Source organism: Elephantulus edwardii, unplaced genomic scaffold (assembly GCF_000299155.1).
Source record: "Elephantulus edwardii isolate Elephantulus edwardi_28Jun2011 unplaced genomic scaffold, EleEdw1.0 scaffold00015, whole genome shotgun sequence".
NCBI lineage: Eukaryota > Metazoa > Chordata > Mammalia > Macroscelidea > Macroscelididae > Elephantulus > Elephantulus edwardii.
The window spans coordinates 17,765,411-17,788,051 of record NW_006399765.1 but is presented as its reverse complement, the minus strand read 5'-3'; the positions used below and the strand labels follow the sequence as shown (position 1 = coordinate 17,788,051).

The window sequence follows — 22,641 nt, the reverse complement described above, 5'->3', positions numbered from 1 at the left end:
GTAGAGCAATGGGCTCCTAGATTGTGTGGACCCCACGTAATCTTTAGACACGTTCCTGGAAGGACTGGAGGAATTAGTTAGGCGCTTTCCTAGGGTTCTGGAGAGGAGGCTTGAGAAAAAAGTGGAATCCCACCCCCCCGGGTGGTGCAGACGTTTAATGCTCTTGGTGGCTGAGAGGTTTGAGGTCACTGAGAGGTGCCTCAGAAGGAAGGCCTGGTGATCTGATTCTGAGAAGTCAGCCCCTGAAGCTCAGCGGAGCATAGTTCTACTCTGGCACACATGAGGCCAGCACAGGTCAGAACCAACACAACAGCAACTCGATTTGCTGTTGTTGAGAAAACTGACAACAGAGGGGAGGAGCTTTTGAAGTTGGGCTGCCAGAACTGGGAGGGTAAGGTGCCCCCCTCTGACTCAGCCTCAAAGGGTGCTGTGCCTGGAAAGAGAGAAGAGAACGGTGCTGGAAGAAGGTTCCAGATTGTCTCCACACAGTTGTCCTTTGAGGGGAAGAAGCCGGGGGTGGGGATGGGTGAAGGTGAAAGCAGTGGCTTCTGCATGAGAAAAGCTGTCCACGGCAGCTGAGACTTTGCAGTCAGTCTCCCCGAGTCAAAGCCCCTTCATCCAGAGCAGGGGATGAAGGCTGGCCAGAGAAGGTACCCCTCAGCCCAAGTCTCTCCGTTATTGCTCCGGGACTGGCCTGTTGGCATGCCTTCCTTGGCTGTGGTCAAGTGATTATCAGGTGTCTTTGAGGGGGCTGGGGGGAGCCAGCAAAGCCCCCGACCCCCAGCGACTTGCTAGATGACCTCTTGTTTGGTGATGGTTGGCTGGGGGATGGCAGAGGGGGGTTTGACGATCGTGGTGATGGCTCCCGGCAGCAGCTTGTAGGGCTCAGACCCCGAACCACCTGGCGGTGAAGGCTGAGGGGTCTCAGGGGTGGCTGGAGAGACAGAGAGACAAGGACAGTTCAGAATTCCAAACCTTCAAACAAGTAAAGATTGACAGGAGAGCTCTCTCCCCTTCCTGAGCTTTTGTTTTCATCACTATGAACTCAGAGACTTGAAGTAGGTAACTCCTAAAGGCTCTTACCACTTGAACCTACATCACACAGATTAAACTTTATGAGATTAAAAGGCTGTGGCTGGGGCGGGTTTGGTGGCCAGAGCCTTCTGTTCAAACTTCACTAACCTCCATGCTCTCTCCACCATCTACAGTGAAGGTGTGGGCTGCTTCTCCCAACCCAGGGCCCAATCTGACTCTCCCCAAAGGTGATGGGACATGTGACAGGGACGTTCTTTTGCTAGACAATAAAAAGCAACAGTAAATGAGACCCAAGGGTCGGATTGACTGACTAAAAAAAAAAAACAAACAAACCTATTTCTCTAGTATTTAAGAGATTAGTGTAAAAAACCTAATCGGTCCTACCCCGTTAGAGAGTATCTTTGATCCAATGATCCACTTTCATCTTAATAGACAATATTATCCCACTGACAGCTTCACTCAATGGACAACTTTCTCAAAGAACAAACTCTATGAAATGAAACAATTTCAGGGGACCACCTCATCCCATTGATAATTTTACTCTTTGGAGAAATTGACCAAGCGACAAACTCACTCTTCTGACATTTTACCCAAGAGAACAGCAGTGTAGCCTCGTGGCTATTGCCGCCCCCCTGGATAGTCTGGTCCAGTAGATGTTCTTGCTAAAAAGGCAGCCTTACTTCATGAACAATTTTACCTCATGGACAATATCTTCTAGGCAAATTTTCATTCAATGACTATCTTCACCCAGTAGCAGTCTTACCCGTGTGGATTGCCTCGGCCCCAAACAGCTGTTCTCCGTGGAGACTGTCGGCACCCCAGTAGACAGCCTCACTGAATAAACAAACACCTTCACCAATCAGCAATCTCATCCTCCATTCTCTACCCTATAGCAGAGCACTGATGCATCCTAGTTTTCACTTTCTAGACCCAACCTACCCTCTCTTGCCCCCTCTCTCAGATTCCATCCTCACCCCTTTGTAGGTAGACCCTCAGATTGCCCACCTGCCTGCCCCCTGGGACGGGGCCACTCACACATCTGTCCATTACTGAGATGAGCAGGCATTGTGTTGGCAACAATGACATTGGTGCCCATGTGTTCCTGCATCAGGTGAGGGTGCAGGGGGTGGTGGGTATGGGGTGCATCGCTGGAGGACCCTGCAGGTGAAGAGAGAGCCCAGTTAGAACAGAGGGATGAGGACCACAGACGCTGAGGCATCATCTTCCTCAAATATGTCCAATTAACTTGCCCACGCTTCATTAATAGTGATTTATTCTTGAGCTAAGAATAAGTAGAGCTTATGATCCCTATGCAGAGAGAGGCTTCACAAACCAGGAGAGCACAAGGGATTGGAAAGGATTAGATAAGGAAACTCCGAAATTGTTTAAGTAGGGCATTGATTGCATGTAGTGTTAGAATATTAACCAATGGCTTTCAGATCTCCTTAACATCCAAGCCTTTCAACCATTTGGTCTCAAGAACCTTCCAGCCTCATCTTTCATACCTTTGCTCAGCCACATAGCCCTACTTACGTAGCACCTGTGGCCCTATTTCTAGGATCTTTGCCATTGCTTCCACTAGAGAACTCTTCCCTAAAGATCCCCCATCCCAAGCTACAAGTCCAAATCCCAGCTCAGAGATTTCCTCCTTTAGGGAAATCTCTCTTGCTCCTCCCACTTCCAGTAGGAAGCAAATCTTCCTTTCTTCTGGATCACATAATGTATTTATAATCTATTTTTCCTTCCTTTGTCTTTGAGCATTATATCTGTGGATGGTTATTAAAAGTGTATTTTTATTTTTTCGTTGAGGTTCAGTCAGAATATCTGGAATCCAACAGCTGATCAAGAAAAGTCATTAGAAAGTAATAAAATCATACAGAGTGTGATTAAGTGATACAGCATATTCACAAATACAGTAATGATAGTATTGGGATTTTAGGCCTCTAAAGGACACTTGTTTCAATAATGGCTAACAATTGTAGAATCCCTGTCATGTATGCACCAGAAACTGTTTTACAGAACTTTTGTGTTTTAAAGAATTCAGTTCTCACAACAACCCTAGAGGATAGACACCGTTATGTTCCCATTTTACCGAAGAGGAAACAAGGCACATCTCAATGACAACGAATGTGTAACAAACCCATATGCACAGAGCTGAAAGGAGAATTAAACGAGTTATCAGATGATGATGGTTCTCTACTGGTGGCAGTTTTGTCCCGGTGGTGGTTACCTGGTAATGCCCGGCAACATTTAAGTCTGCCACAGTTGGAGGTGAGCGTGGGGCAGGGATACGTTCCTAGCATCTAATGGGTGGGGGTCAAGGGCGCTCCTTTGTGACCCACAGTGCGCATGACTATCGCCAATGCAAAGAATTGTCTAAACCAAAACATCAACAGGCCTTGACCGAGAGACTCTGTCATAGCTAGCAGTGCCTTGGGGCCAGTAAAATGCTGCTGCACGTGCTGGTTCCACTATGGCACCACGTGGGGGCTTCAGTTCATTTCCATCAAGTTCATGACCATCAAGGCTGCTGGCTCACAGGTGAGGTTGCTGGGAATCCGCAGGGACACCTTCCTTATTGCGTTTCTGGGGCGACAGAAACTACTTCCTACTGCGTCCACACCTGGGACTGACGACGCCATGCCCTCTTCACTTCCCATTCACCTTCATTCAAATGGCCTGACTGTGCCCAGGAGCTCAATGAGGCTTTGATGAGAATGGGGAAGTGGGAGGAGCTGGAAGCATATCCAAATGCACCTCGAGAGACAGTTAGGTTACCCGGGCCACCCACCTGGGCAGTCTTGAACTCATCTCTACACCCACTATTACCAAGCCCTGTTATTTATTCCTCCTTAAACCTGTGGTCTGTCTACTTCTCTGCCAACCAAGCAGTCAGATGTGACTTCCTGACAGAGGTTCTGCCTTATCTAATCCAATCACATTCCCATTGAACCCTATCTTCTTCCATCAGAGCAGGTATTATCACTTGTAATTCACTGTTTCAGTGATAATTTGTCTATTTAAGTTCCATGCAGGGAGGATTCTTCCTCTTTCTTGTTCACCAGTAAGATCCCCACTTGCCTTGCATACACAAAGCACTTAATAAACACTGAATGGGGAAGGGCTAGAAGCAGAGGCCAGGTGAGAATTCCTACCTCTTTATAATAATTTCTTGTTTTCTAGCTCCTTTGAGTCTCATGTCATTTGAGGAGACCCTCTGAGAGTTCTGCATGATAATCTCCACTTCCCATTCAGTCCAGCTCACCGTCGTCTTCATCTCTTCTGCTTCGGTTGCTCTGACTACTTCAAGACCCCCATGGTTGACCCAGAGACACCGTACCCTCTTTACTTGACCAAATTTCTCTTTTCCTTTGCCCTACCGCTTGCCATCTAGTCTGTGGCCACACTCTAACCAGGATCTCAACTAAGGGTGAGTTTGTCATTTTCTCCCCCTAAGAGGCATTTGGCACCGCCTGGAGACATTTTTTTATTGTCACAGCTGGAGTAAGTTATGGTATCTAAGAGGCTAGGGAGACTAGTAAACATCCCACAATGTACATGACTGTCCCCACAATGAATCATCCAGAACACACCTAACCCAGTACTGTCACTGCAGAAATTCTTCAAATCTACTGAGCTTGCGGGCCTCACTGTACACATCTATCACCCGTCTTTATTCTCCTTTTAATTCTGCCTCGATTCCACAGCCTTCAATTGTGCGCTTGTCTTTGCAAGAATCTTCAATTCCCTCAGAGTTCCCCTTCATAACAAAATATACACAGAAGATTGTCTACGCTCACTGTCTCCACTTCTGTCATTTCCCAATGTCCTTTTCAATGGCTTTGGAACGCTCCCCTTCTGGTTTGCATTCCTAGTGCGTTCTGACTCAGATCTTTATAAAACTACCAAGTGTCTCCAGGTTGCCAAACCCAGTGGGTCTCTGTCTTTCTCTGCTACATCCCTGTTTGAAACTGTGCTGCTCATGGATTATAAACTCCAGCACTTTCGTGGGTTTTCTCCTAACTCCCAGCTAGTCTGCCTCTGTCTCCTTCAACAGTGCCTCCTCTCTGCCTTCAGAAACATTGGAAAACCATGGAGTTGGCTTTCACTCTGAACTTTGAGCTTAGGTTTGAGCAATAAATTCATACTTCTTGTTGCCTCCTTGGTATCTTATGTAACTCAACTTGGACATCATCCCAGCCTTAACTAAAGCCCATACTGGATCTCTCGACCCCTCTCTACACAGCCACCACCACCAAAGCTCAGCTTCCTTATGGAATAACTCTTCCACCATTCGTGTCATTCAAAGAAAAAGTCTGGATGTCATTTTTTTGATTCTTCCCCTCACTTCACACATACAACTGATGAGCAAATCCTGTGAGCTTTCCCTCCAAAATATCTTCAACATTATCTGTGCTACTCCATTTCCACTATCATGTCTCAATCCAGCCTTATCCCATTCTTTACTTGGTCAGCAACAGTAATGTCCTAAGGGTCTCCTGCCTCCATTCTTAAGTCCCTGAAGTCCACTCTCCAGCCAACAGAGTCATCTGTTGAAAACAGCAGGCTGATTATCATTTGTCTAACAGTTTCCACAGTGCAAACAAAAGATTCTGACCATAGCCTACCACCATATGCTAATGATTTTTTTTTGGTCCAATTTCGTCTGTGTCTCACAGTCTTGCCTTTCTCAGTACATAAGCTGCTGATGCCACAGGCCCTTAATACTTATCAGTTCTGTCTGGAATATTCGCCTCTTGACTTTTCTATCAGGAGCCCTGGTGGCCTAGTGGTTAAGGCATCATGGTGCCAACCCAAAGTTAGGTGGTTTGAATCTACCAGCTTTTCTGATGGAAAAAGATGGCCAGTCTCCTCTCATGTGATTATAGCCTCTGGAAACAGGCTGGAAGGTCAGTTACGAGCTGATGGCAATGAGTTTGCTGTTTTGGGGGTGCGTGTGTGTGACTTTTCTGTATCCTTTCATCCTTATCCATCAGGTCTTACAATAAAAGTCCCAACTTTAAGAAGGTCTCCCTCCACCAATTTATTATAAAAATCTGTAGTTACTTTGCTCTTTATAGACTGGTTCCCAACGGCCCTTCTGATACACATACATACACACCATTTCCGGGAGCACAGAGATCTAGTTCTCTGCTGAGCATTCATCATTTATAACAAGGACTAGCAATGCTAGACTGTCAGCGGCTGAACAAATGGACCATTGTCTCATTTTCCAGAAGAGGAAGCTGAAGCTTAGACAGGGGATGTGACCTGCTCCCGGCCGCCCAGGGAGGAAGCAGTGGAGCTGGGTAGGTGAGCTACGCCCGCAAGCTCTCGTCCCTGCCCTGCTGCCCACCTCGGAGCCCCTCCTGGGGCTGGCACGGTCCTCCCAGCAGCATCTCCTGCAGCAGGTTGTCGATCTTGGCCATGCCGAAGAGCTTGATGAACTGGATCTGCTCGATCATCTGCCACGTGATGCTCTGCAGCGTGGGCAGCAGCAGCAGCAGCTCGCCGAAGCGGCCTCGAGAGTCGTACTGGCGGTCGTTGATGTAATCCTCCAGGCTCACTTGCACCTGGGAACGCAGCCGCTTGATCTTGCCCGGGTCGCTCAGCCCTTTGGCATCTGCAACAGGAGGAGGTGGGCAAGGTTGGGCAAGGGGACCCAGGTGGTGGGTCTGAGGAGTCAGGACCCTAACTTAGGAGGCTCAGACGATGGGGTACCTAATGGTCCAAAATCACATAGCAAGTTCTTGGCTGGGCTGGCTGAGGATTCAAGGTCCTCAGCGCCAGGGCATCTTAGCACTAAGTGGCTCCCTAGCCAGGAGGTGGATGGGCAATCTCCTCCCATGCGATTAACAACCTCTAAAAACCTGCTGGAGGGCCAGCTATGGGTTGGTCCCGACTCAACAGCACACAACACAAGATTCAGACAGAATCAGGTTTCTGCCACATTTCCTATAGGGTAGAACTGAGAGGGGGTTGGAATAGAGGGATAGGATTCACGAACATGCTCAAAAGAGCACCCAACAACCTCCTCATTTTATACAGAGGGAAACTGAGGCACAGAGCAAGGAAAGTATATGGCCTGTGTTATGCTGGCAGGTCCAGCAGCTGAGGTCCCACTGTCCCAACCTCAACACACGCTGTTTCTGAAACAGTCTTCCCTTCCTCATCCCTTCACCTAGCTCCCACCTCTCGTCATCTTGAGATCTCAGCTTAGAGTTCACCTCTTCCAGGAAGCCTGCTCGGCTTCACCCTCCCAAGTCTACATCACAAGCAACCTGGAAAACCTGAAGAGTGCTGTGGCCCTGTCTGTCACTACTGACCACAAGGGACATTGATGCCATCTCTTTGAGCCTCAGTTGTCCTCATCTGTTAAATGGGACCAGTTAAACAGCTTTTCTCAGTTTGAAGTGTGAAAGGAGGTGATGAACTCTGTGCATGTGACCCGTAAGAGAAGCATGACAGAAGGTCAGGCTGGCCTGTACCTGGGTCGAAGAAGATGATGGCTTTGAGGCAGGCATACTCGTTGTCATCGATCTGCAGCTCCTGGAACGGCAGCACCAGCTCGTCGAGGATGCGCATGGAGACACGGCTCATCTCGGCCAGCTCCGGGCAGTGCCGGGGGACGATGTAGTCATTGCCTGGTGGGTGAGGAAGGAGGTGATGAGGGGCGGTCACCCTTCCCTTTACCACTGTCTTGATTTTGCCCAGGTGTGTGCTTTGCAGTCAGCAATGTAGCCAGCACCATAGAGGTAGGCAGCCATGGGGACTTGTCATGTCCATTTGACAGATGAGGAAACTGAGGCCAGGATCAGGGGGGTAAGCTCCCTGAAGTCAGCCAGCTGAGGTTGGAGCCTGCTTTCTAGGACTCCTTTCATGTTGTCCAAGCTCCACTCCTTAGCACAACTCAAAAGACTGATGACAATCAAAGCTCACATGGGAGGAGGCACCAAGCATAAAGGTTAAGGGCTCAGATTCTGATGCTGAACTGCCCAGACTGAAGCCTGGCTCTTTCACTGGGCACTTGTGGGCAAATGACTCAATTAACTTCTCTGTGCTTCAGTTTTCTCATCTGCAAAATGGGATAAACTATACAGCTCAACTTGTAACGTGTTGGTATTAAATGAGTCAACGTATATAGAGTTCTTGGAATGGTACCTGGCACAGAGTATGCCTTATATTTTAAAAAAGAAATAAGCATGCTGTGAGGCACAGGTGGTATGTGCCATTCTGGGCCCACTCTAAAAAGCTCATGAAGGCACCGTGAACTCAGGGATGAGCCCGGCTGGGCTTTAACTGTAGTTCTGTTATCGTTGTTAGGACCTGACTCGTCAATTTTTCATTGCATGCACATTTTCATTCATTGTCCCCCAGGATTTTATTGGCTGTAACCTTTACAGACGGCCAAGCTTTTCTACTGCAAAGCTCCTGGATGAGTTTGAACTGCTAACGTTTTGGTTAACAGCCCAATGCTTCCTCATTATTGTTTCTCAGAGTGTCCTATTATTTTTAATGCTGGGAAACTTTAATCCCTTGCATCTTGAGGGGGTGGAAGTATTCAGTTGAGAGCTGAGTCCTCAATTCATAGACTTTAGGACAAGGCTGTTCTGAGCCGACTCCCTCCCCCTGCCTGTCCCCCTGGTATTCTCCCATATTGGGGAGTGTACCTCACTGGCTGTACCCCAAAGAGCCCTGTCCAGGTCAGACCAACTCCTCACCTAGCAGCAGTACGTCCTTGAACACCATGGATCGCTTAGTGGCTCCAAGCAGCAGGTGCTCGCCGGCGTGGGCTCTGAGCAGGGCCACCTGGTAGAGAGAAGTGACAGTGTCCTGGTGTCTGCATCCCTGGGAGGCTGCTGCTTCCAACTCAGTGGCCACCAGGTTACCATAATGCTCCCTGCCTGCCTCTTTCTCCCCGGACAATAACGTGGACATCAGCACTGCTGCCTTCCTTCCCTACCTGAACCAGGGCCCTGAGGACACTGCCCGAGGAGAACCCTGGCAGGGCAAGGCCATGCGGCTCAGAGCCAGGAGCCCCTGGGCTGACCCTGCCCTAGCTCTGCTGGGCCCACAGGCACTTGCTATTCCCCTGAGGGCTGGGTCTGTAAATGGCGAAAACAGAAGCAACTAAAAGGTTTTCAGATGCTCCAAAGGAGCTAAGACGTCATCCCTTCAAAGTTCTAAATTGGTGGGTTCTGAACTTTTACCCATGAACTGGCTACAGAAAATGATGGAACATATGTTATAAAACTAGGGATGTTGTGGTCCTGCTACCAGAGATTCTGGTTCCATTACGTATAGAGTGGGGCCCAGGAAGCTCTGCATGTAGCAAGATTCCCAGTCAAGTCTGTGTGTCTGTATGTGTGAGAGAGGAGAGGAGAGGAGAGGAGAAGATCATGGTCCTGCAGATCAGGACAGAACAGCTGCCATTTGGTGCTGTAGGACCCTGAGACTCAGAGAGTTACAGGAATTCTGAGGAAATTATTGGTCTCAAAGATGCCCTTCCCCAGGCTAAGGTGTAAGCTGTGGTCTTTGTGGTCTTCAGCTTGACAGACCTTTGCCTGTAGGGGGGACAAGGTATAGTTTGTGAAGACCGAACTCTAAGGTGGAACCAATCCAGTTTACAGGACAGCAGCCGCCCTTCCAGAACCATTTTAAAGTTTGCATGAACACCAGCTGGTCCTCTCACGGGTTTTACCTGCAAGCTGAGGTCAAGGAATTTAGAGAGTTTTGTTTAAGCAGGTCACACAAGTAAAATTATATTGCTTACGAATCCACTTAATTCTTTCAATCACCACATGCTAAGTGACTACCAAATTCAGGGCGCTCAGAGACACAATGGTAAATAAAACAAGGCCAGAGGCCTGCAGCTCCATGGTGCTTCTGTTCAAGGGAGAGATGCATGGAGAAGAGAATGAAGCAGAAAACAATAAATAGAATAGAGGTTGATAGAGCTAAATAAAGGCATGCAAGAAAGGAGAGAAAAGAGGTAGAAATGAAGGAAGAGAGAGGGGCAGGGAGAAGGGAGGAGAGGAAGAAGAGAAGGAGGAGGGAGAGAGCCCAGAAGGGAGGAGAAGAGGGAGGGACAAGGAGTATGGAGGGAGGACGGAGGTAAGGGTGGTGAGCTGGACAGCAATGAGGCAGGAGGGATGCTTTGGATGGGAAGACTGAGAAGGCCCCTCTAGGACTCCAGGGACCCTGCCACACAGCAAGCCTTCAACAAACACAAAATAATGCGTGAATGGGAGAGTTGTTGAATGAATGAACAAACTCTTGATTCTCTCTCCGCCTCTGGCTCTTCCTGGACAGCCACCTGTCTTTATCCCTGTATAGTTAGAGCTTTGTAAGTGAGGATGACAGAAAATGAAAGGAATTGGGAGAGATTCTCCATGACCTGGCCCAGGGGCAGCAAAAGCTGTTTGTTGAGCATCTATTATATGTCAGGCGCCAGTTAGGGCTCTTCTTCCAGAGGCTCGAGACCTGGCCTGGGAGCCCAGCTCTGGAACTGACTTGCTCTGCGACCTTGGACAAATCCTTTTGCCTTTCTCGACTTCAGTCCTCTTGTCCAACTACCCCCAACCTTCTAGAGTTCCAGGGATTGACGTCCAACACCAACCAACCAACCAACCAACCAGCCAATCAGCAAACTTTGAAGCTGGTTCCAGAGGCATCAGTGACACAACTGGGGTGTCCTTTGGAGGACAGTGCCTCCTAATTGTCCAGATGTCTCCATCCGTCCTGAAGGAGATGAGTCCCTTTTGGTCCATAAGAGGAGAGCTCGGGACCTCCTGGTTCCAACAGTCAGTGCTCTGACATATGGCTATTCTGGGGGTGGGCAGGCAGGTTGGGGGGGATGTTAATGATTTTCCCACGTTACAGGCCACCCATCACTGCTCTCCGAGAATGCTCTGAGCCTTGGCCAGGGAGTTTGGGTGGGAAATCAAGGTTAACAATTGTACGGCTTGGGGGTGTCTTGTTACCCTATAAGCCCCTGGGAGGGAAGAGAAGGGATTAAACATTAATGGAGACTCTTCGACAGAGGGGCCAGGGGACAGAGCACGAGCAGCAGGGGAGCTGCAGGGGCAGCTTGGCCCAAATCCCTGCCCCGCCAGCTCTCCCCAATGGAGGAGAATCCCTGTCCAGCCCTGTGTGAGGCCAGAGGCCAGCCAACCAGCATTCATGCTGTGTGTCCGCCTGTGGGATGTCACAAGATGTTCCTGTACACTCTGGGGACCAAAGAGCTTGGGAAGCTCTGGGCTCCTCAAAGTTTAACAGCAGCCCAACCGTAGAACTTCTCAGAAACTTTAATTGCAGACAAGGTACTTAGTAAGTCTCTTATGCAAATGTGCCCAAAACATCTCAGCAGATATGCCAGGAGCTGGTTTCTGGCCAGGTCTTCAGCCCAAGCTGCCTTCAGAGCCAGGATGGGGACCAGGTCAGCTAGCTCTCCTTTCAGACACTGCTCTGTGCAGGAGCCATTGTATGTGGAAACTCACAAACGCATCTGTCTTCAGACTTCCTCAACCCAGTCTCACTTATTTCCCTGGGACACTTGATATCACAGTGAATGCACTTTGGGAAAGAAAGTGCTGAGACAACGCGTCTTGGTGGGATGCAAGAAATAAACTAACACTGAGGATGGCCTGTGATGTCAAGTGACATGCTTTTGTGCTTTTCAGATAATAGTGGACCGTTCTCAGTAAGTAACTGTTCTCATTTTACAGACAAGAAACCAGAGGCTCTAGGGAGCTCTGGTGGCCTGGTGGCAAGAAGCTGCACTGCAATCCCAGAGGCATGTGGTTGGAATCCACCAGATGCTCTGCTGAAGAAGGAGGAGCGAGCAATCTCCTCCTGTATCAGTCAGATCCGATTTGACAGTACACACACAAAAAATTAAAAATAATAAAAAAAGAAAACAGAGGCTCAAGAGAGGAAGTAATTTGTCCAAGATAACACAGATTTAGAGTCAGGGCTCAAGCTCAAATTTCCTGACACCACCCCCCACCCCAGGAGAGCTGCAAGGTGCGGGGGTTAGAGGGTGGACTTTGGAGCGTGCCTGCCAGGGTTCTAATCCCAGCTCTGCAGGATATTACCTGTGTAGCCTTGAGAAGTTACTTATCTCTCTCTTGTGTCCTGGTTTCCTCACCTCTAAGATGAGGAAAATGATACTATCTACCTCACAGTGTCGTCATCTGAAGGGGTTAACATTTGTAAAGCAATTCAAACATCTCCTGGGCACGTGAACACCAGGCATGCTTCACTACATAACATCAAACCAGCCCCTCAGCTGTACCCACGACCGGCCAGCAGGCCCCTGTGTGCCCCGGCCCCGCCCCCGGCTCCCACCTGGTCGTCCAGCGGGAGCTCACAGAAGGCTGGGATGTACTTGGCCCACTCGACCAGCACCAGAAGCTGCTCCTTCATGGACTCACACACGTCAGCAATGCTGGCGATTTTCTTGGCCCGGATGTCACCATTGATCCCAGAGACGGGGGAGGTGATCTGGAAAAGAGAGAGAAGGAGAAGGATGGCCGAGTCCCCCTTCACACTCTGTCCTTTGCACAGCGCCCTTCATGTCTGGAGAAAGGGGGGGCTTCTGCATTATGGGCGCCCTCCCAGTTCTGGAATAAGCACAGGAGCAGAAGGTGGCAGCTGAGGGACAGCTGAGGGATAGGGGGTTCTCCTGGGCCCTCCCTTACTTCCTGCCCCCCTGTAGCCCCTCCTCAAGCTCCCTAGAACTCAGAAGAACCCTTTGGCCCCAGGGGAGAAGAAGGGTAGACATTACGATCCTCATTGGTGATATCAGAGATGGCTGTGACTTGTTTGAGGTCACACAGCAAGGGGTGGCTGGGCCCATTTGCCCCCTCTGTCCACTCTTTAGTCCTTTCCATGCTAAGTCCATCTCAGGCCTCAGGGAGAGTTAAGACCCTGTTCAGTCTACAAATGCAGGCAGAAGAGAGACCAGAAAGTGCCCAAGGGCACCAGACCTGGGTTCAAGTCCTGCCTTTACTACAAAGCAGGTCATGAGACATTTGTGGCACTTAGAATCTCTTGACTCAGTTTCCCCTCTAGATATCAGAGGCGCCCCCCCCCCCCGCTCCAGAGCCTAGGTTGGCTAAACAGGGTTGGAGAAGGGTGAGCCTATTCTTCTTCTTTATTGTGGGGGATCCCTAGATGAGTGGAGGGGTCCCCCATACCTGCTGAGACAAGACTTCAGCCTGTAGGAGGGCATTGATGGAGGGGAGGCTGCTGTCCTCGTAACTGGACCTGCGTGTGCTGATCCGGTCCCGCTCGTTCTGGACAGCTGTGAGGAGGCAGGGGTGGTAGGCGGTTAGAAGGGGGCCACGTGGCTCACAGAGCGTGAGTGAAGGGTGCGGGGAGAGAGCTCGACTCAGCGAGAGGATGCAAGCCTGTCTTGGAGGAAAGGAAACACACGTGGGGGTGGGAGGGATGGCCCCAGGAGGGGCAGAACACCTACATCAGCGTGGGGGGGATGAGGGAAGAAAGCTTCCAGCTTGGCTTGTGGAAGAAGTTTTCAAGCATCAGAACCACTCTACTCTACTCTGTGCCCCCACCACACACACACACACACACACACACACACACACACACACACACACACGTGTCCAAGAGTGAGCCACTCATCAGGAGAGGCATCCAAGAGACTAATGGTTTAGTAAGGAGGCTTATGGTGAGCCTGGAACATTGAAGAAGGTGTCTGACTAGGTCCGAGGTTCTCAACCCCTGTTTTTTAATAAAAGAGTCCCATTTCTTTCCAGATGCCAGTGTAATGAAACAAAGGGAGAGGGAGGAGAGTGGAAATTAATAAATAGGTGAGTGGAGTGAGAGGGAGAGCAACAGACAACCAGGGGCTGAATAAACAGTGCAGTTAATGACTTCAATCAACTGTAATTCATATTGTAAAACAAAATGTCTATGAATGATCTAATGAAAAACCAATATGACTTGTAAACATCCATCCAAATGAACAAGAATAATAATAATAATATAAAAATCAAGTATCTGAAACAAGCAACACAAATGACTCTGGGTGAAGCCAGCGCGGAGCTCTGGGACAGAGACCTCGGGCAGAAGCCCCTACCCGCCTGGATGGTCCCTTTCAGTAGTCTCAGCCTCTCAAGGACAGCAGTTCAAAGCAGGGCCCCTTATTCCCATTGGCAGGCCGTCCAAGTGCTGGGATCTTGGGTCTCTGGCCACCAAGGTCCCATTGCTCACCCCTATCCGGGCCAGTCCTGACCTAAGACGTCAGTGGGCTGTCCACTGCTCACACTCCATCCCTTTCCGATTCAAGTGGCCTCACTGTGCAAGGAGACTTTGCTGAAGCTGGAAGGTGGGAGGTAACTGGAGACCTTCGCCTGCATTCTCGAGGGCACCACATCCTCCTGGCATGCTTCAGTTTCCCCATCTCTGACACTCCGGCTTCCTCTCCTCAGCTTTTTCCATCTCTCCAGGGAAAAGCCCGGGTGTCTTCCTGGATACCTCCCCGCCCCATGCCCCACGTCAAATCCACCGCCAAAGCTGTCAGTGATCCCAACACAACAGTCCCCTCAACTGGTACCTCTCTGCGCCCCTCAGCGGGGCCCCAGCACCTCACCTACCCACATGGGGTCAGGCTAGGGCTCTCCTCACTCGTTTCCTAGCATCTTGCCTCAGAAGACAGAAAAAAAAACAAACTAACCCAGTTGCCACAGAGTCAAGTTAACCTCCTGGCGACCCTCTGTGTGAGAGTGGAACTGCCCAGAGGGCTTCTAATGGCTGGCATTTCAGGAGTAGATGGCCGGATTTCCCTTTGGAAGCACCTGTGGGTAGACTTGAACTGCCCAACTTTTCAGTTATCAGATGAGGGAAATAACCATTTGCACTACCCAGGACCCCCCAGATGAGAGAAGAATCCAGTTAAAAGCTGACTCTGGTGGAGAGCCTGAGGTGGTATAATAACACCCTTCGCCACAACAACCAGACCCTCCAAGTCCCATCCTGTTTCCTCCCTGACCTCATCTTTCACCTCCCCCTACCCTATTGTCTTGGCCCTTCCTCCAACAAGCCCTGGTGGTGTGGTGGTTAAACACTTCACTGCTAACAGAAGAGTGGGCAGTTCAAACCCACCTAGATGCTACACAGGAGAAAGAGCTGGAAATCGGCTTCTGTAAGGATTACAGCCTAGGAAGCCCTCAGGGGCAGTTCTTCTCCGTCACGTGGGTCTTTATGAGTCAGAAATCCACTTGGTGACACCTCACAACAGCAACTTTCTGATCTACGTGCTGCCTACTCCCCCCTGGGGTTCTTGGCAGTTGCTGTGCCCAATGCTGGGAACTCTTTCCCATAATGCTTAGCTTCTCCACTCATGTCTCTTTGCCAAAGGCCCCCTACTCTGAGATACCCCCAGTCTCATGTGACGCCTCCTCCCGCAGGCTCTGCCGCCTTAGTCCCCTCTAGGTTTCTCCTTGTCTTTAAGGGTAGAATTGCTTACTCATTTGTTTACTGTCTGACTCTCCACTAGAAGGAAAAATTCCAGAAAACAGGAACCACATCCAGATAATAGAAACACCAAGATGTTGCCTGCTGTGGCCCCAGTGTTTACAACAGTGCCTGGCACACAGTAGGTGCTCAGGACACATTTGTGGCGTGACTGGGCAGACACGTGGCATGAGACCAGTTCTTGTTCTCACCAGTCTCTTATCTCGCAAGAGAACATTGACTTTTTCAGTTCTTAAGCTTTCCCCTGATTTCATCCATAGCTGCTGAGAAGACATCCGAAGAAATCCCAAATACCCCCACCTGAGCCTGGGAGTCCGTGGAGATTAAAAGGGAACCTTCCTCTCTCTCTTAGTGGAGGTAAGAAGACTCCTCTTTCTTGAGGCCCCACTGGTCACCCCGGCTCACAGTTCAGCCCTCCTGCCCCGGTTGGCACCCCGCCCTGCCTGCCACCACCCTCCTGTGACTCCTGGGCCTGCCAGGCCGTCCGCACCCACTGGGCGCCGGTGGCAGAGGCGGGCAGAATAAAAGGCTGTTGTCAGCAGCTGCCGGGAGGGCTCCTCAAGGTTAGGCTGGTGTTATCAGTGCCCGGCGCGAGCTCAGTCACGGAATGATGTTTTCCAAATGTTTGCTCAGTATTAGCAGGGTCGGGGACCTAATGCAACTTCTATTGAATATTAACAGAGGGGCAGAGGCGGACGGGAGGATGCGCTTGTCTTCTCTGAGAGCCCCTGGTAGAGGGTTGGTGGTGGTGGTGGGCCTCGAGTCCAAGGAGGGTCCATCGCCAACCACACCTGCCCCTCCCTCAGCCCTGATGAGCCCTGAGCTCAGGCCCTGCAACCTGGGCTGGGCTTCAAACCCCAGGCTCTGAGCACTTCCCAGGACTGATGGTTGTGCCCTGGCGGGTGTCCACCTCTCCAGTATGTGGTTGTTGGAAACATAATCTTGGGCCCCCAGGTTTCTGCCTCGAGTGTCTGTGCCTTCAGGGAACCTGTTGAGAGCCATGTGGACCAGTTCCCAGGCTGATGGACAGGCCCTGAGAGCTGGAACCCTTTCCTGTGGCCAGAGGAAAGCCCAGGAATCTAAGCCAGAGAAGGAGTCTCCAGGCCAACCAACCTCAGACTCCACCAGTGAACTTGGTGTCTGCTCAGCACTGGGGAACTGGGTTCTAGTCTCGACCTATCACATTCCCTCTGTGCCTCCCGCTTCCTCCTCTGTGAAGGGGGGAGGAAATGGACTTGATGGCTTTTTATAGACTAGGCTGGTTTATAATCCTGCATTTCCAGCTCATACTTGCTACAGCTCAAGGATTGCTTTTGGTTTCCAGCCCTCTCAGATCCTGCTGAAGTTACCAAGGATGAGAGATGAAAGCTTGTCCTGATTCTTACAATCAGTGACGCTCCCACTGAGAGGCTGTGGAAAACGTCCTGTCAGGGCTAAGGGGCCATGGTGAGGCTGTAAGATGTAGGTAAAGCCCATCTCCTCTGACTCAAGGTGACCAGATGGAGGACTGCGCTCTGTAGATCAGCAAGCCTTTCCTCTGAGGAACCTGCACAAGGACTTGAACGTCTAACCTTTCAGTGCAGCCCAGTGCATTAATCATTTTGTCACCTAAGGAGCTCCATACAATTCAGGCAGAACTAACAATGCTTGGAAAGGTGGAGGATCAGAGAAGGAAAGGAAGACCCTCAACGAAATGAACTTATTCCAACGACAGTGACTGCAGCAATGGGCGAAGATGGCACAGGAATGGGCATGGATTCGATCTGTTGGACATGGGGTCACTATGAGTCTGAGTCAATTCAGTAGCAACTAAGAACAACAACAACCACAACAGGAATGATCTTCCTCCCCAGATCTTGACCATGGCAGCAAAATGGACACTTTGCAGCCCTGACCTTCTCGAAGCAACCAACTAACTGATTTGCACCCAAGCTGTCCTCTGATTAACAGAAGTATGCAAATTAGTGCTAATGTTTACTAGGCCCCACTCACTTGCTATCAGGCAACCTTTCAATCCTGGCTTGACATCCCTTCTCCTGGGTCAAGAAGCAAACATCTATTTTCAACGTCAAGCTCAGGCTGGATGGGCGGAAGTTCCAGCCCCTTCCAGGAGATAGAAACTGGTGGCTTGGTGGTAGCTCAGTGAGAAGGCCAGAGAACAAGCACACATGTCCTTTCTTACCCAGACAGGTGTGATCCACAGAGCCAGACCCATCTACCCAGTCCCCTCATCTTATCAATGGAAAAACTGGAGGCCAGGGCAGCCTAAAGTGTGCCTGAAGTTACATACGTGGAAATGATTCTGTACTTTTAACAAGGAGCGTAAATACAGATTGACTGCTGCAGGACCGGCTGCTTCCAGCTCATGGAGGGAGCCACCTACTGAGGTGAGCTGCCAACCCTTCTCCTCGCTTGCCCATCTCAAGGCATGAGATTTCAACATGGAAGATTCACTCATTCTTTTGACCAGAAGGCCTTTGAATAAACACCTCTGGAAAATCATAGAATTCTAATTAAGACTAATAAAACCACTGATATAAACCAGACAATTCTGCTCTTAGATTGTAGTTCTTCATCTATTTCTTGCTGCCAACTGTGTATCACATTCCCGTTCATAATATTTCTCATTCCACAATATGGGTCTCACTTTGGAGGGGAGAGTAGGCCAGAGAGGCTCAACTCTGCTGAAAAGTGAGGAGGGGAGGGCAGGGGAGGGAGAAGCATTGTTAGTTTGGAAAAGCCGCTCTCCCACTGTGAGAATCACCGAGGTCAGAGCGAGGCTAGAACTGCAGTTTGGAAATCCCCTCCTCCTTTACGGGATCAGCAGGCCCAGCTCTTCCAACAAGGCTTATGTGCTCAGACAATAAGCTCTGTAGGGCCAACTCTGAATGGCACAGAAGGTGCTTGCGAAGGTGCAGGCAGAGAAAATGGTTCGAAGGAAGTCAAGGGAGAAGGAGGTTACTAAAGCCCGGTGTCCCCTCCTTAGCCAGCTTGGGACAGGCTGGCTCGCAGGTTCCTGCTCGTGGGGTGGATGGCGTGTGTGTGCTGGTACAGAACTCCACTTGGTCTGGGTCAGGTGGCCTAGCTCTATGCTGGAACTGGAGGTCTGGGGCTAGTCCCTGACCTGGGAGCAGTGAGATTGGGAAGAAGAAAAGAAAGAGATTAGGAAATGAACGCAGACGACTTTGAGAAGGAGTTCAAACCGTCTTGTCCTAAGAGATTGGATTGAAAACAATTTTTTCAATATTTCTGGGGTCTGCAGAGTTGTCTAAACAACACTGAAATTGCTCCCCAGGCTTTCAGGGTTCAATCCTCAGGTCTTCTGTTGACCAGCTGTGAGGGCTTGGGTAAGCTACTAAACCTTTCAAGACCTCTTTCCTTCATCCATAAAAAGAAGGGGACAGTAATAGTGCCAACCACACAGGAACACCAGGACCACGAAGGGCCCCCAAAGGTGAGGAATGCCCAGCTCAGCGACTGGTAGTTAGTTACTGGGAGCAAAGTTTCCTTAATATCATGTTCCCGTTTTCCCATCCTGCTTCACTCAGGACAAGTCTGATGCCTTCTTTTCATTTTTCTAGAACATGGAAGACTTTTGGAGATCATCTGGTACATACAGATGAGGATTCAAGGAATTGGATAACACGCTCTGGGACAGGAAACTTGGCAATAGAGCTTCCAATAGATGATATTTATGAGATCTGAGTGATGTCTGAAATAGTGGCTTGGACCGCCGTCCCCCACCCGCCCCCAGTATGGCTGCCCTGCAGTGGTGGAGACAGGCAGCCGGCAATTACAGAGCTGCTGAGGGTGGGCCCTTATCTCTCTGACTCTTTCCCAAGACCAAACCCAGTCCCTCCCTATGGTCAGATTTCTGGGCCCTCCCTCCCCTGGTTATTAGCAAGTCCTTTCTGGGCTAAGGAGCCGGTCACCCTGGGGCCTGTCACCTAGTCATAAAGTCGTAAATGACTCTCAAAGCCCTGGGTGTGGGTGGGGCAGCGGGGCAGGGAGAGCTGGGCTCACCTTCCTTCTTCATGCCAGCCCGGAAGCACTTCTTGAGTCTGCAGTAACGGCACTGGTTCCTCTTGTCCTTGTCCACCACGCACTGCCGGCTAAATCTGGAGAAGGTTTTGGATGGTTGGATGGAGAAGAGACAGCCTTCTCCTCCCAGGAAAGAACCACGACCATGGACCATCTGGTTGACCCCCCCAACCCCCCAGCCCGTTTACTCAAATCTCTCATGCCAGGACCCCCCTTGCTAACTGACCAGGAGTTGGAAAGGCCTTGTGGACAACAGTCCAACTCCACCTTGGTAAATATGAAGAAACTGAGGCCCAGAGAGGCTACACGTGGCCCTGAGTCAGTGGCAGAGCTGAGCAGGGACCCCTCGCGTTCTGAGTTCCAGCCACTGTCATTTCTGAGACTCTGAATGCCTGATGTTCATGGCAGGCTGCCTGCATGAACTGCTCTCCTGAAGGAGGAAAAAACAGTCCAGCAGAGTGACAGACCAGGGTAAGGCCCTGAGTGAGGGTCTGCCCTGGCTGTTCACTGCTTCGAACCTGGTGACCTTAGACAAATTCCTAGTCCTTACTAAGCCACAGTTTCCTCATCTATAGAATGAGTACATTAAGGGAGCTCTGGTGGCCTAGGGGCAAGAAGCTGTACTGCAATCCCAGAGGTACATGGTTCGAATCCACCAGATGCTCTGCTGGAGAAGGAGGCACAATCTCCTCCTGTACCAGTCAGATCTAATTTGATGGTACACATGCACAAAAATAATTTTTAAAAAATGAGTACATTAATTCATCACCTCAGGGAGGTGTTGGCAAGTAAAAGTGGGATCATCCATATCACGTGCTTAGCAAGTGCTCATAATTGACAACTACTGCTGGATTAGTGTGGTAAGGAGTTGTACTGCCAACCCAAAGGAATGCAGTTCGAATCCCCTAGCTGTTGCTATGCAATTTACTGCCTATGAAAACCCACTGGAGGGTCAGCTATGAGTCGGTTCTGACTCAACAGTAAACAACAACAACAAAAGCATTATTACATGGAAAGGGGCATCATGCTCAGATAGGTGGAGGGTCAGCAAAGGAGAGCAAGACCCTCAAGGAGCTGGACTGACACAGTGACTGCAGCAGTGGGCTCAAGTGAGGCCGGCACAAGGTTCAGATCTGTTGTTTGTAGGGTCATCCTCGATGGCACCTCACAACAACAGCATTATTACTTGAGTTGTGGTCAACTCAACAGCACATAAACACAACACTATTATTTCTGTTATTGCTATTACCCTGAATGGAAAGTCTTTGTGAAAAGGGGAGTGGTAAGTGGAAAAGTCTGCAGTCAACCCCTTATTCATTCCAGAAAAGTACCAGGCTGAAGGATGGCTTCACTCTCTGAAACTTTAGAGGAGTCTAGATCCTAAGCTTTGTGGGTCGTTGTTTGCTAACTGGGGAATAAGTAGTCTGGTCCAGTAAAACAATGTGTGTAAGACTTAGTTTACTATTGCTGTCACTACTGGGTCAGGGAGTGGCTTCTGACTCATGGTGACCCACAGGGTAGCGTGGAACTGCCATGTAGGGTTTCCAAGGCTGGAGAAGCTGACCTCCACCTCTTTCTCCTGTCGAGCGGCGGATGGGCTTAAACTGCTGACCTTCTGGTGCACAGCTGAGTCCTTAGCTCCAGCACTACCAGAGCTCCCAAGAAAGTATGGTGCCTGGCATTCAGCAAGTGCTCTATCAAGGGAAGTGAATAACTTTATGGGGAGCTCTGGTGGTCTAGTGGTAAGAAGTTGCACTGCAATCCTGAAGACACAGAGTTTGAGTACACCTGGCTGCTCTGTGGGAGGAAGACGGGCAATCTCCTCCTGTGAGACTATTGCCTTTGAAAACCCACTGGAGTGTCAGCTATGGGTTGGTTCTGACTCAGCGATACACAACAATCAAAATTTTATAGAGAGCTCTGGTAGCCTAGTGGGTAAGGAATTGCCCTGCCAACCCAAAAGCTGGTGGTTCAAATCCACTAGTTATTCCATGGAACAAAGATGGATAATCTCCTCCCATGTGATTGACAGCCTTCGAGAACCCACTGTAGGGGCAGCTATGAGTAGATTCCAACACAGCAGCACAATAGAAGAAATATGACTTTTTGGGAGCTCTGACGTCCTAGTGGGTAGGGAATTGCACTGACAAATCAAAGGTGAGAAGTTTGAATCCACCAGCCTCACTGAGGGAGAAAGACAGGCCAACTCCTCCCAAGAAGTGAGTGGGATTTCTCGACCAGATGTGCTCATCTCAGTCCTCAAGGCCTAAGAAATGAGAGAAGCTTTAAAGGCCTGGAAGGACACATGCCTCTGGGCCCCAGTTGGGAAGAAGATTAGCCCAAGTGTGCCCCATTTCCCAGCTGAAGAAATCAAGGCCCCAGACTCCTCACCTGCACGAGTACATGTGGTTTTTTCTCACGCTCCTCCGGAAGAAGCCCTTGCAGCCATCACAGCTCGAGGCCCCGTAGTGCTTCCCCGTGGCCCGGTCCCCACAGATGGCGCATAGGGCGCTGACGCCCAGGCTGTTGGGCGCGTTGAGATTGGCGCTTTCTGTCGGGGATGTGTCTGTGCCAGAAGAGATGGGAGCAGGGACTCAGGAGGGGCCGGGATCATATGATTATGGCAGGGGTCTCCTTCAGCCTCTGGCCTCCACTGGACCCAATTCTGTTTCTGTTACATTATCCATGACCTTGGGCAGAATACCCACTGGAACCTCAGTTGCATTCTACACACAGTGACAGTGATCTCATGGTGTTGTTGGTGACTCCCTGCGTCTCCCCCACGGTGGAGGTGGCCACCACCTGGGAATTTCTTTACAAAGGAATGACAACATGGCCACTTCTGAGTGTGCATGTGATCCTTGGAGACTCCTGCTCGACAGGTAAAGTGAACTGTGGAAGGGACAGAGAACCCCCTGGCTTCTCCCCAAAACTATTTCGTCAATCCCAGAGGTATGCAGTTCAAATCCACCAGATGCTCTGCTGGAGAAGGAAGGGGCAATCTCCTCCTGTACCAGTCAGATCTGATTTGACGGTACACATAAAAATAATACCATAAAAATT

General features: G+C 50.0%; 1 protein-coding gene across 4 annotated transcripts in view; it reads right to left on the bottom strand.

Moving 5' to 3' along the window:
• Positions 1-791: 791 nt before the first annotated feature.
• HNF4A (hepatocyte nuclear factor 4, alpha) overlaps positions 792-22,641 on the bottom strand; it is a 26,054-nt gene continuing 4,204 nt past the window's right edge. Inside the window, exons 2-11 of one of the 4 annotated variants that reach the window (XM_006881551.1) lie at positions 21,970-22,144; positions 19,561-19,655; positions 13,236-13,342; positions 12,385-12,540; positions 8,757-8,844; positions 7,524-7,679; positions 6,418-6,658; positions 3,659-3,664; positions 2,041-2,183; positions 792-934 (exon numbers count right to left, since the gene is read on the bottom strand). In XM_006881551.1, the coding sequence (XP_006881613.1) occupies positions 792-934; positions 2,041-2,183; positions 3,659-3,664; positions 6,418-6,658; positions 7,524-7,679; positions 8,757-8,844; positions 12,385-12,540; positions 13,236-13,342; positions 19,561-19,655; positions 21,970-22,144 (1,310 nt within the window). Of the gene's footprint in view, positions 935-2,040; positions 2,194-3,658; positions 3,665-6,415; positions 6,659-7,523; positions 7,680-8,756; positions 8,845-12,384; positions 12,541-13,235; positions 13,343-19,560; positions 19,656-21,969; positions 22,145-22,641 lie in introns of all 4 variants that reach the window. The other 3 variants (XM_006881553.1, XM_006881550.1, XM_006881552.1) reach the window with 3 other exon arrangements.